This window comes from Schistocerca piceifrons, chromosome 2 (genome assembly GCF_021461385.2).
Source record: "Schistocerca piceifrons isolate TAMUIC-IGC-003096 chromosome 2, iqSchPice1.1, whole genome shotgun sequence".
Lineage (NCBI taxonomy): Eukaryota > Metazoa > Arthropoda > Insecta > Orthoptera > Acrididae > Schistocerca > Schistocerca piceifrons.
Genome location: NC_060139.1, coordinates 536565514 through 536579225, shown reverse-complemented (window position 1 = coordinate 536579225; position 13712 = coordinate 536565514). Strand labels below are relative to the sequence as shown.

Here is a 13712-nt window from a genome sequence, read left to right as displayed (position 1 = left end):
TTTCTGGTATTATAATCATGAATGTCACTGTTGTTTTTACACTGGTCCATGTTGTTGAGAACAAATTTCATTAGTGAGTAAATGTACTGTGAGGCTGTTGTAAGAATTCCCAATCTTTTAAAAATATGCCTACAATATGTGCGACTATGAACTCCACACATTATGCTAACCACTTTCTTTTGAGCAGTGAATACTTTTTGTCTAAATGTTGAGTTACCCCAAAATATTATTCTGTATGACATCAGAGAGTGCAAGTATGCAAAGTATGTTATCTTACTAATTTTTTATATCCTAAAAATTGGCAATTATTCTGATCGCAAAAGTTACTGAACCTAGTCACTTTAGAAGATCCAAAATATGAATTTTTCAATTAAGATTCTCACCTTTGTGAACACCCAAAAACTTAGTATGCTCTACCCTGTCTACTGACTTCTGTTGATGTGTTATATTTATCAAAGGAACTATACTTTTTTGCAGCAGAAATTTGGATGTACTGTGTTTTTTCAAAGTTAAGAACAAGCCCATTTGCAGAAAACCAATTAATGACTTTTCCAAAGACCTTATTTGTATCATTTTCAATTGGAGTTTCTTTTACCGGATTAATAAGGGTCCTTGTATCATCAGCAAACAGTGTCAGTTCAGCTTCCGGTTTCAGATGGGAAGGGAGGTCGTTCACATATATCAAGAACAGAAGGGGTCCCATGATTGAACCCTGTGGAACACCTAATGTAATTTCATCCCAGTTAGATGAAGTGGCAAATTTATTTAAGTCACTTGACACATCTAAGGAAACTTTTTGCTTCCTTTTATGTAGGTATGACTTAAACCACTCATATGCTATTCCATTTATACCATAGAACTGTAATTTCTGTAACATAATGTCATGGTTCACACAATCAAATGCTTTGGACAAGTCACAGAAAATTCCTATTGGTGACATTTTACTATTCAAAGACTATTACATGGACAGTGAAATTGTATATTGCTGTCTCAGTGGGACAGCATTTTTGAAATCCGAACTGCTGAGATGGCTAACCACTCTTGAGTACATTACTTTCTCGAAGCTTTTTGTAAATGCTGTAAGCAAGGATACTGGCTGATAATTATTGACATCTGTGGTGTCCCCCTTTTTGTAGAGCGGCCTGACAATGGCTGTCTGGGAAAATACCTTGAGTTAGAGATGCATTACATATGTGACTCAGAACATCCGCTGTAATTGCTCCACATTGTTTTACTACCGTATTAGAGATGTCATCTACTCCAACAGAAAACAATAACAATAATAATAATAATACAATTTGAGCCTAATTTAAAACTTTTTTGAATAGTTTATTTTATTCCTCTTCATACAAAATGTTTTAATAAACATGTATTTGCTAGCCCCATTGAGCTTTCATTACCCTTTACTTTTATATGCTGTTTATGTGGTGTTCTTCATTTTACTTTTCTTGCACTGTTACTAAATACTGTGTGTGTCACATTCCTTAGACAGTTGTCAGTGTCACCTTCAGCATTTCATGACAAACAACAAATTCAAGTATTAAATTATTTTAGTATTATCTATTTCTATTTTTGATTAATCAATTACAGATTTGATATGGAGCATTATATCTGAAACAAGGAAATATTCAAACAAGCTAATTTTTAATTAAGAGCTGTTTCTTAGTTCAGTTTATGATTAATATTGGCAACTTCCCTCACCTGCAATGCAATTTCCCTCATGCACGCTACACCAGATTCAAAATCTGGAAACACAATAGAGCCATATCTTTTGCACTCTGGGAGAGGTCTTATCTTAATTACAACTTCAGTGACGACACCAAGAGTTCCTGAAATACAATAAAATGTGTGTCAAGTCCATAATCAAAGACACGAACAGAAAAATTCATTCATAATCTCTTTCCAAAAGAAATTAGATGACTCTTTAAATTACAGATATTTCTCTTTAGATGCCATTTATTTACCTGGATAATACTAGAAGACATTGCTTAATAACTATGATGTTTTCTGTATTGTGCAAAAATGAGTAACTGAACCATATTTTGTAATTATATTTCAGCTTGGTCCCAAACTAAGTTTCGGAAAACATTGAAGGAACAGATATTTTACATTACTACTAAGACTATTCTCTTTAAAAGTACTTAACTGTTACAAATATTGCACATAGAAGTTAATATTTGAAGTGGGATAAAGTTCTTCTCAAACTAAAAAAAAAAATTTAATGTCAGCTGAACACTGCTGTCTTACATATTATTTTTAATCATCAGAGTGACACTTTCTGTGAGTTGTGATGCAGCTGACCTTACTTCAGCGGTTATCTTGGTTCAATATCTCATACTAGCAGCTCTGATTACTAGAGGAACTCTGGGGCAGCTATTTTTAAAAGATTGAGCTCGGTGGTTCAAATGGTTCAAATGGCTCTGAGCACTATGGGACTCAACTGCTGAGGTCCTTAGTCCCCTAGAACTTAGAACTAGTTAAACCTAACTAACCTAAGGACATCACAAACATCCATGCCCAAGGCAGGATTCGAACCTGCGACCGTAGCGATCTTGCGGTTCCAGACTGCAGCGCCTTTAACCGCACGGCCACTTCGGCTGGCCTGAGCTCGGTGGCACCATGGAAAGAGTGAGACTGGAAAGTGAGTACTTCCTTGCAGAGAGATGAAGTGGAGTCACAATGCAACTAGCCCTACACCATAGGCTGTGTGTTGTGTCCTCTGTGGACTGGCAGTCATATGTACGTGGGTTGGGTACTACCAGGTTTGAAAAAGTACACAGTGTCTCAGCACGTGTCATCCTGGGTCAATTCCAAGTGTGGATCATGCTTTTGGCAAATACAGTTGCTGTTTGCTTTTGATTGGAGGCATTGCTCCAGATGTGGAATGGTGTCAGCTTTTGATGGGCTTCTAAGTGTAGGCATATGGAAATGGAATTACAAAACTAGTGATGAATGATGCAGTCAGAGTTTTATTGTTGGTAAGCACTATTCTCCTCTAAGTATACATGTTAAAGTAAAACGGTGAGAAGTTTGCCATCCTTGATACAAAGATTTCGTTTGTGTTCACATAGTCAAGCGATGGAAAGACCTTTCCTCATGTTTAAAGAGTGTGATGTACCAAGTGGTACAGGTGCTGTACATTCATTTTTAATTTTGGTAGCTGATTTTGTTTGTTAACCCATCCAGCTACATCTCTTGTTAAGCACTAAACTTTCTTGGTAGCTTAAATTTGTTGCCTGAAACCTGCTAATTACGTTAAGTCCTGGTGGTTTCAAGGTTGAAAATATTTTACTCACCTTGCCTGGTTGTTGTTAAGTGCTTAACAAATACTATGTTGCTGGAGCCATTACAATGTGCTGACGCTGAATTACTAAAATCGATATAAGGCCACACTTTCAGCCACATGTGGTTTGTATAGGTGATGCAAGTCGAGTGCCCCATCTGGAGAAAATGCTGCCATGCAAATCGGGTTCCATTTGGAAACAAGTCAATTGATTTCCACACACTGCTAAAGGGACTTTTCTACTTGCCATTTAATTTTTTTTTAAATGCTTTAAATTTACTGTTAAGTTTTGGATACCTCTTTTGAATTTGATGTAAACTTTCAAATAAAGGATTGTTTGTTTAATTCAAGAAACCTTTGAAAACTGAAAGTTTTAGATGTTTGATGTTTATTTATTTAATGTAAAGTTTACTTAAGAATTTTGGATGTTTGTTTCATTGCAAAGTTTATGTAAATTCAAATTTAAACTCTCGCGGTTTGGTAATGAAAGCCATTAATGCATTATTTTAAGTACAAGAGATTTTAGCATGACGTAATTCTGAAATTAGTGATCTGTTGTATGTAGTACCATAAATAAGTTCTTTCAAAATAATGGTTAAATATTTTTTGTGCCAACACCTCTCCTACTCCGCAAGCTTGGAACTGCCTGTTTGATCCAAAATAATTAATATTTGTCTGTTTTAAACATTGTTTGAACTTAAGTTTTTAAAATTATGGGACCATTCTGTTACATCTTTTCTTTAAAGAACATAAGAAGACATTCAACAATTAACTCGTTAAAGTCATTAAATGATGCCCATTTCATTGTGAAGAAAGAATCAACAAAAATGTGTATAGTCACTGACACGAAGAAACATTAAAATGATCAACAACATCTGGAATACTGAAATATTACTTGTTAATATGGCGTGCAAACTTATGTCATAATCTAAATAGTTTAAGAGTAAAGGAACAATAATAACTTACCAAATAGTAGAGGCAGTGAGTCACTGTCTGACACAAAAATGAGAGTGAAAACATTGCTATATTTCAGACAAACCTTTTTTGTGTTTACATGGACACTAAATCAAAAAAATATTCCTCTGAAAACCAACAAAGTTTTCAGTTTGTTCACATGCTAGTTGACAATTTAACAGACCCACTACTTTGTGAGTTGTTATTTACACAAAATATTAATTTTTGTTTGCAGGGAGTATTTATGTGAAAGGGACAAAATATGTGACCACAGCGGTGACTAGTTGAAAGAGTTTGAAAGTGGAACACACTGCCACTCATGAATATATAACAACCTTACTCCACCTGGCTCAGGATGGTTGCATTGTTAGCTGCAGAGGTAGAAGATGTGCTTTGTGTTTGTGCTGCACATTTTCTAGATTTTGAGTGAGTTAAACTCAGTGTTCTTCTTTGGCATATCAGTGTAAAAGTTGGTACAGAGTAAAAAATACATGCAGTTCACACTTTTCCTTACATTTAAAAGCTGACTTCAGAATTTTCCTTTGTGTGAAACTTCATGTGCAAGACTCATGTGCCGATTTAAAATTGTAGATGTCATGTCACTTCTGCATAATGTTTCACTGATTGTATCAATAGCCATTTGTACTGCAGTAAGTGTTGAATTTCAGACATCTGCGAGTGCCATGATAAACTCCTACTGTTATAATCAATTGTTGGGTTAAGCTTACTTGTGGTGTTTTAAAATTTTTGAGAAGTGTAGACCTCTCTTCATTCAAAACAATGATTCTCTAATTTCATTGTGTACTTATGTGAGAAATAGAGAATTTTTGGACACTTAAAAAACTATATTTTCATGAGTGCGTCTGGATAACTTATTTCACAGCAAACCAGCTTTTTGTGATTCACTGTTACTGGCAAATAATATAGCCCCCAAATTTTATTGCATAACAACACAAAACAGTATATTTTTGAGAATTTTTGGAATTTCCCATTGTCCTGCGCATAATCTAATTTGTAGTAAATCAGTGTTTGTGATTTATTTACTGTAACAAATATTCTAACAAACATATTGTGTTACATCTAGTTTTCCCTTACAGAGGAGTTTATGTTATCTACATTTATCATAAATTAACTCTATTTTAGAGTTTGCTAATAATTATAACTACCGTAACCCCAAAAACTTTCGGGAAATTAGTATTTTTTACCATATGTATTTCTGTTGCCATAACAGAACTCTTGTTTTGTATATTTACTTCAATTCTTGTACAGAATTAGTAATTTTTTTAGCTCCATAGATATAAGAGATAATCAGCAGACTTAGTTTAAAGTTATTTGTTCACAGTCATGTTAAGCTTTGCACCAGCCAAAATGCAGCTGCATTGTGAATTCTGTTCTCGAACATGGAACTAGCTGGTTCACGTTTGTAAGCAGCTGGAAACTGCAATAACTCCTGTAAAATGACTGGCAGCTGCTGTGAATTAGTGTGTTGGAAGAGCTCCTGAGAGCCTTGTACCTCTAGTACCAGTACCAAAGGTACCTAAAGTACTATCCTTTCCTACATCTCCTCCGCAGAAAGTACGGAATCTGTCATTATTCATCCACTTGACTGTGAGTGGTGTTTCAGTGGTAGTTCTACGCATCATGTACCGTATGAATGGCGACCACGGAGGATGCAGGATGTTGTACCCAACCCCCCACCTAACGGGTTCGAGGCGGTATCTTTCACTGAAACTGGGTCAATGGGACTCACTTCACCTATTTTGGAGAAACCTGTTTTTTCTATGTCAAAAGGAGGTGAACACAAAAGGGTAGGGGTGTACTAAACTTTGGCAGTTCAAAATTATGGCAAATGATGGTCCCCCTGGGCAAACAGGAGCAAGAGACAAGGAAACACCAGGTGCACTCAATGTCTATGGTTGGGGGTCTCTGTCACCATGTTGAAGAGGCTATTCTGGCAGCCACTGAGGGAATATTGCAGACTGTGGTGCACATTGTAACAAATGATGCCCATCATCTTGTCTCTGAGGTCATACATGGATCATTCCAGTGACTGGCACAGAATGTTGAAGAGGCCAGAATTACACATGGAGTTCCAACATAGCTCACAATCTGCAGCACTGTACTCAGAACTGATTGTGGCCCCTTGGTTCTCAGTCAAGTGGAAGGACTGAACTAGAGACTTTTGAAGCTAGGCTGTGACTTTCTGGACTTGTGCCATAGGATTGAGAACTGTAGAATCATCAGAACTGCTGTCCACATAGCTGACCGTGTGTGAGGTGCACAAGGTTTTTTTTAGATTAGTCAACTCTCCATTCAGGCTAGATAATGATAGGTGTAGGAAACACACAGTATCAGTGTAAGAGTGAAACAAGTGCCTCCATAGGTGAGAGCATTATATTCCTATTGGTTAATTGCTGAAGCATTCACAACAAAGTGACAAGAGTTCAAAGTGCTCCTGAAAAAAGCTGTGAAGCTCGCATAATACTAGGTACAGAAAGCTGGTGGAAACCTGAAATAAAAAGAGATTTTTGGGGAAAATTTAAGTGTATATTGAAAGACTATACTAATGGAAAATGGAGATGCTGTATTTGTCATAGCAGACAAAAAACTCACATCAACTGAGAAGGAAATTGAAGCTGGAAGTGAGAGTGTTTGGGCAGGACTCAGTATCACGGGTGGGCATAAAATGATAATTGGATCCTTCTATTGCCCACCACTCATTTTATGATGTAACCAAAAACTTTAGAGAAAACCTCACTTCATTTGTACACAAATTCCCCAATCATTGTGTAGACTTTCAACAATGAACTAGGAAAATTACAGTTTTGTAGGTGGTGGGCATGACAAGACAACCTGTGAAACATTACCAAATGCTTTCGCTGAAAACTGGAACACTCATGATGGAAATATATTCGATTGTGGTTTCCCCTTGCTTTCGGTTTTCCATGGGTTCAACAAATGAAGACTATGTAGATTAATGTACCTAGGCCAGTCCAACGGCTGCTGCCCCTCCTCGGGAACCATAACTCAATTTAGTTACTCCAGAGAGACCTCTCTAAAGTGGTTGCACCTGCGGTATGGCTACCTATATTTTTAACGCAAACAAGCCAACCCACTATGGCAAGGTCCATAGTCTTCATTTACACTACTTATAAGAGAGCTAGGAGGGTGAGGGAATGGGGAGTGTGAGGGTTTGCGGCAGACTTGGACACCTACCAGATACTAAGAACGAAATATTCTCAAATTAATGTCTTTTCTTTTTAAACAGTTATGTTAAAAGACACATTAATTATCCACTCATCAACTTAGGAGAACTCAGATGCACAATAATTGCTCACTATCACTGATTACATCAGATGTTCTAATTTTTGTTGGGTAGAAGCAAGTACTTACAGAGAGATTAAACATAACAGAGAATATATGTTAAACTCTTTAAGGCTATCTACAGTCTGACTCAGAGCTTCATTCTGGTAGGGCCCTACTCCTACATTTCTGGACTCCACAGAAACACTCCCACACTTTGCTTGACATATACTGAAGTGTAAAAACGGTTTGTTGGATACTGGCTTAGCTACAGTCAAGGGAATGATTCCAGACTGTCCCTTTCACTCTACCTTTATTTTCCATGTCTGCTGACACTGCAACTGCTGTCACCAAGATGGTAAGAACAAGCAAAATATACAGAGGAAGGAAAAATAAATTTTCTTACATACATTCACAGTCAGATACAAGAAGGTGTCATACAAAGTTAAAGAAATCTTATACAGGGTGGTCCATTGATTGTGACCCGGCCAAGTATCTCACAAATGAAGCTTCAAACAAAAAAACTACAAAGAACGTAACTTCTCTAGCTTGAAGGGGGAAACCCGATGGCACTATGGTTGGCCTGCTAGGTGGCGCTGCCATAGGTCAAACGGATATCAACTGCAATTTTTAAAATAAGAAACCCCATTTTTTATAACATATTCATGTAGTATGTAAAGAAATATGAATGTTTTAGTTGCATCACTTTTTTTGCTGTGTGATAGATGGTGCTGTAATAGTCACAAACATATGGCTCACAATTTTAGATGAACAGTTGGTAACAGCTTGTTGTTGTTGTTGTTGTTGTTGTTGTTGTGGTGGTCTTCAGTCCTGAGACTGATTTGATGCAGCTCTCCACGCTACCCTATCCTGTGCAAGTTTCTTCATCTCCCAGTACCTACTGCAACCTACATCCTTCTGAATCTGCTTAGTGTATTCATCTCTTGGTCTCCCTCTACGATTTTTACCCTCCACGCTGCCCTCCAATGCTAAACTGGTGATCCCTTGATGATGCCTCACAACATGTCCTACCAACCGGTCCCTTCTTCTCGTCAAGTTGTCCCACAAATTCCTCTTCTCCCCAATTCTATTCAGTACCTCCTCATTAGTTATGTGATCTACCCATCTAATCTTCAGCATTCTTCTGTAGCACCACATTTCAAAAGCTTCTATTCTCTTCTTGTCCAAACTATTTATCGTCCATGTTTCACTTCCATACATGGCTACACTCCATACAAATACTTTCAGAAATGACTTCCTGACACTTAAATCTATACTCGATGTTAACAAATTTCTCTTCTTCAGAAACGCTTTCCTTGCCATTGCCAGTCTACATTTTATATCTTCTCTACTTCGACCATCATCAGTTATTTCGCTCCCCAAATAGCGAAACTCCTTTACTACTTTAAAGGTCTCATTTCCTAATCTAATTCCCTCAGCATCACCAGACTTAATTTGACTACATTCCATTATCCTCGTTTTGCTTTTGTTGATGTTCATCTTATATCCTCCTTTCAAGGCACTTCCATTCCGTTCAACTGCTCTTCCCCGTCCTTTGCTGTCTCTGACAGAATTACAATGTCATTGGCGAACCTCAAAGTTTTTATTTCTTCTCCATGGATTTTAATACCTACTCCAAATTTTTCTTTTGCTTCCTTTCCTGCTTGCTCAATATACAAATTGAATAACATTGGGGAGAGGCTACAACCCTGTCTCACTCCCTTCCCAACCACTGCTTCCCTTTCATGCCCCTCGACTCTTATAACTGGCATCTGGTTTCTGTACAATTTGTAAATAGCCTTTCGCTCCCTGTAGTTTACCCCTGCCACCTTTAGAATTTGAAAGAGAGTATTCCAGTCAACATTGTCAAATGCTTTCTCTAAGTCTACAAATGCTAGAAATGTAGGTTTGCCTTTCCTTAATCTTTCTTCTAAGATAAGTCGTAAGGTCAGTATTGCCTCACGTGTTCCAATATTTCTATGGAATCCAAGCTGATCTTCCCCGATGTCGGCTTCTACCAGTTTTTCCATTCGTCTGTAAAGAATTCATGTTAGTATTTTGCAGCTGTGACTTATTAAACTGATAGTTCGGTAATTTTCACATCTATCAACACCTGCTTTCTTTGGGATTGGAATAATTATATTCTTCTTGAAGTCTGAGGGTACTTCGCCTGTCTCATACATCTTCCTCACCAGATGGTAGAGTTTTGTCAGGACTGGCTCTCCCAAGGCCATCAGTAGTTCTAATGGAAAGTTGTCTACTCCCGGGGCCTTGTTTCGGCTCAGGTCTTTCAGTGCTCTGTCAAACTTTTCACGTAGTATCGTATCTCCCATTTCATCTTCATCTACACCCTCTTCCATTTCCATAATATTGTCCTCAAGTACATCGCCCTTGTAAAGACCCTCTATATACTCCTTCCATCTTTCTGCTTTCCCTTCTTTGGTTAGAACTGGGTTTCCATCTGAGCTCTTGATATTCATACAAGTGGTTCTCTTTTCTCCAAAGGTCTCTCTAATTTTCCTGTAGGCAGTATCTATCTTACCCCTAGTGAGATAACCCTCTACATCCTTACATTTGTCCTCTAGCCATCCTTGCTTAGCCATTTTGCACTTCCTGTCGATCTCATTTTTGAGACATTTGTATTCCTTTTTGCCTGCTTCATTTACTGCATTTTTATATTTTCTCCTTTCATCAATTAAATTCAATATTTCTTCTGTTACCCAAGGATTTCTACCAGCCCTCATCTTTTTACCTACTTGATCCTCTGCTGCCTTCACTACTTCATCCCTCAGAGCTACCCATTCTTCTTCTACTGTACTTCTTTCCCCCACTCCTGTCAATGGTTCCCTTATGCTCTCCCTGAAACTCTGTACAACCTCTGGTTTAGTCAGTTTATCCAGGTCCCATCTCCTTAAATTCCCACCTTTTTGCTGTTTCTTCAATTTTAATCTGCAGTTCATAACCAATAGATTGTGGTCAGAGTCCAGATCTGCCCCTGGAAATGTCTTACAATTTAAAACCTAGTTCCTAAATCTCTGTCTTACCATTATATAATCTATCTGACGCCTTTTAGTATCTCCGGGATTCTTCCTTTTTAAATTAAAATACAGAACATAGGTATGTTTGAACATTTAATATTGGTTGTTCCAATGTGATACATGTACCTTTGTGAACTTATCATTTCTGAGAACGCATGCTGTTATAGCGTGATTAGCTGTAAATACCACATTAATGCAATAAATGCTAAAAATTATGTCCGTCAACCTCAATGCATTTGGCAATACGTGTAACAACATTCCTCTCAACAGCGAGTAGTTCGCCTTCTGTAATGTTCGCACATGCATTGACAATGCGCTGACACTTGTTGTCAGGCGTTGGATCACGATAGCAAATATCCTTCAACTTTCCCAACAGAAAGAAATCCGGGGACATCAGATCCGGTGAATGTATGGGCCATGGTATGGTGCTTTGATGACCAATCCACCTGTCATGAAATATGCTATTCAGTACCACTTCAACTGCACGCGAGCTAATTGCCGGACAGCCATCATAGTACATCACCATTCTGTCATGCAGTGAAACATCTTGTAGTAACATCGGTAGAACATTACGTAGGAAATCAGCATACATTGCACCATTTAGATTGCCATCAATAAAATGGGGGCCAATTATCCTTGCTTCCATAATGCCGCACCATACATTAACCCGCCAAGGTCGCTGATGTTCCACTTGTGGATTTTCCGTTGCTCAATAGTGCATATTATGCCGGTTTACGTTACACTGTTGGTGAATGACGCTTCATCGCTAAATAGAACGTGTGCAAAAAATCTGTCAACATCCCGTAATTTCTCTTGTGCCCTGTGGCACAACTGTACATGTCGTTCAAAGTCGTCGCCATGCAATTCCTGGTGCATAGAAGTATGGTACAGGTGCCAATCGATGTTGATGCAGTATTCTCAACACCCACGTTTTTGAGACTCCTGATTCTCGCGCAATTTGTCTGCTACTGACGTGCGAATTAGCTGCAACAGCAACTAAAACACCTACTTGGGCTTCATCATTTGTTGCAGGTTGTGGTTGACATTTCACATGTGGCTGAACACTTCCTGTTTCCTTAAATAACGTAACTATCCGGCAAACGGTCCGGACACTTGGATGATGTCATAGCACACATAGCAAGCGCCCGTTGGGCATTTTGATCACAATAGCCATACATCAACATGATATCGACCTTTTCCGTAATAGGTAAAAGGTCCATTTTAACACGGGTAACATATCACGAAGCAAATACCGTCCGTGCTGGGGGAATGTTATGTGATACCACGTACTTATACGTTTGTGACTATTACAGCGCCATCTATCACAAAGCAAAAAAAGTGGTCCAACTAAAACATTCATATTTCTTTACATACTACACGAATATGTAATAAAAAATGGGGGTTCCTATTTAAAAAAACATAGTTGATGACCTATGGCAGCGCCATCTAGCGGGCCAACCATAGCGCCATCTGGTTTTCCCCTTCAAGCTAGAAGAGTTTCGTTCTTTGTAGTTTTTCATTTTATGCTTATTTCGTGAGATATTTGGCCCGGTCACTATCAATGGACCACCCTGTATATAATGTCATGAACCCTTACATCCCTTTGTCGTTCAGTTTTTATTAGCCAAAGAGACTCAGTTCAGATTACACACATCTGTAGGTCGAAAGGGTCAGTCTAGAATCATTCCCTTCACTGTAGCTAAGCCAGTATCCAACAAATATTTTTTTAACATCAGTTTTTGTCAAAAAAGGTGTGCAGGAGACCCTCTGTGGAGTCCAGGAATTTAGGAGAAGGGATCTATCAGAATAAAGCTCTGAGTCAGTCTATGACTGGGTAATAGTCACTGGGTAACAGGTGCTAACATGCTGTTTCAAAGACAAAGCTGAGAGTGCTGTTATGAAAAAGTTTTAGAATAAGAATGCTTCAATTAGGTATAAACTCTTGCCTCAGATTAATTTTCATTCTGATGTGTTGTCTCATCAAAAAACTGACAGTAATTTACTGGCTATGTGCAATTGACATAATGGTAGTAAATTACAAGGCTCATAATAGTGCAGTATGTTGAAAAAAAAATCATCAAGTAACTTACCTTCAGATCCTAACACAACATGATTGAAATCTGGTCCACAAGACATTCTGGGAACCTGGCCACTCTTTTCAAGAACTCCTCTTGAGGTAACCATTTTTACATGTACAAGCAGGTCTTCAATATTTCCATATACATTCTTTTTCATTCCTGACGCCCGTGTAGCAACCCATCCACCTAAACTACATACAAACTGGACATCAGTTTTAAACATCTCTTATTTGTTTATGATATCTGCAGCTGTGAGGAGGGAAAAAGCACAGATGAATGATACCTTACTAGCAAGATTGATTTTACAAACATATTTTTCATTTTGAAATTTTAATCAGAAAAAGAACATCATCTTCCCAAATGTACAATAGTCAATATATTTGATGTCATTTTTGTCTGTAGTAAGGTACTTTACATGTTGGATGTCATTGTACTACTTTATTACATAAAAGAATACTACACATTTTTCAGATCAGGCAAATCTAACAATCAAAGAAGAAGAAAAACACAGAATCTTTCAAAGAAATTTGAAGCAAAGGAAAATCTGTTAAATAAAGGCTGACAGAAAGCAACTACGTAGTAGAGAAAGTATAGGAGCGGATATTTGATGTTAGCAATGTAGAGGAAAACTGGCTGGGGTAATAGCAGGAAATTTAAGGGGGGGAGGCACTGCCATGAATGGTAAAATACCAGTGGTTTCAGGTGTTGGAGCAGCACCTTTTTTAGGATAGGTAAGACAGAAAGATGTCAAGTTCTATGAGAGGTCAGGATTGAAACAAATCTTCAGTTTAGGAAAGAAATTAAACAGCACAATTCTAGCACATTGGATCACCAATCACAGCTGTCAATTATAAATTTTCACCAATCACCAGAAATTTTATCTCCACCAAGTTGTATCTCAGTCCTAGGTAATTGCATTGATGAATTAAAGTCACCCAACCCAGTTGACATAATCTGCCTCTCTGAACACCATGTGACCACTGGTATAGGAACTAGGCCTAAGCACAATGAGAAACTCAGACAGGAGAGTACTGCAAATGTTAGAATAAGGAAAGG

At 37.9% G+C, this 13712-nt stretch overlaps 1 protein-coding gene across 1 annotated transcript in view; it reads right to left on the bottom strand.

The window, feature by feature from the left end:
* Positions 1-13712, bottom strand: part of LOC124776501 (alkyldihydroxyacetonephosphate synthase) — a 241465-nt gene that overhangs the window by 24306 nt on the left and 203447 nt on the right. The window contains exons 7-8 of the mRNA XM_047251519.1: positions 12669-12847; positions 1702-1829 (exon numbers count right to left, since the gene is read on the bottom strand). Of these exons, the coding sequence (XP_047107475.1) occupies positions 1702-1829; positions 12669-12847 (307 nt within the window). The remainder of the gene's footprint in view (positions 1-1701; positions 1830-12668; positions 12848-13712) is intronic.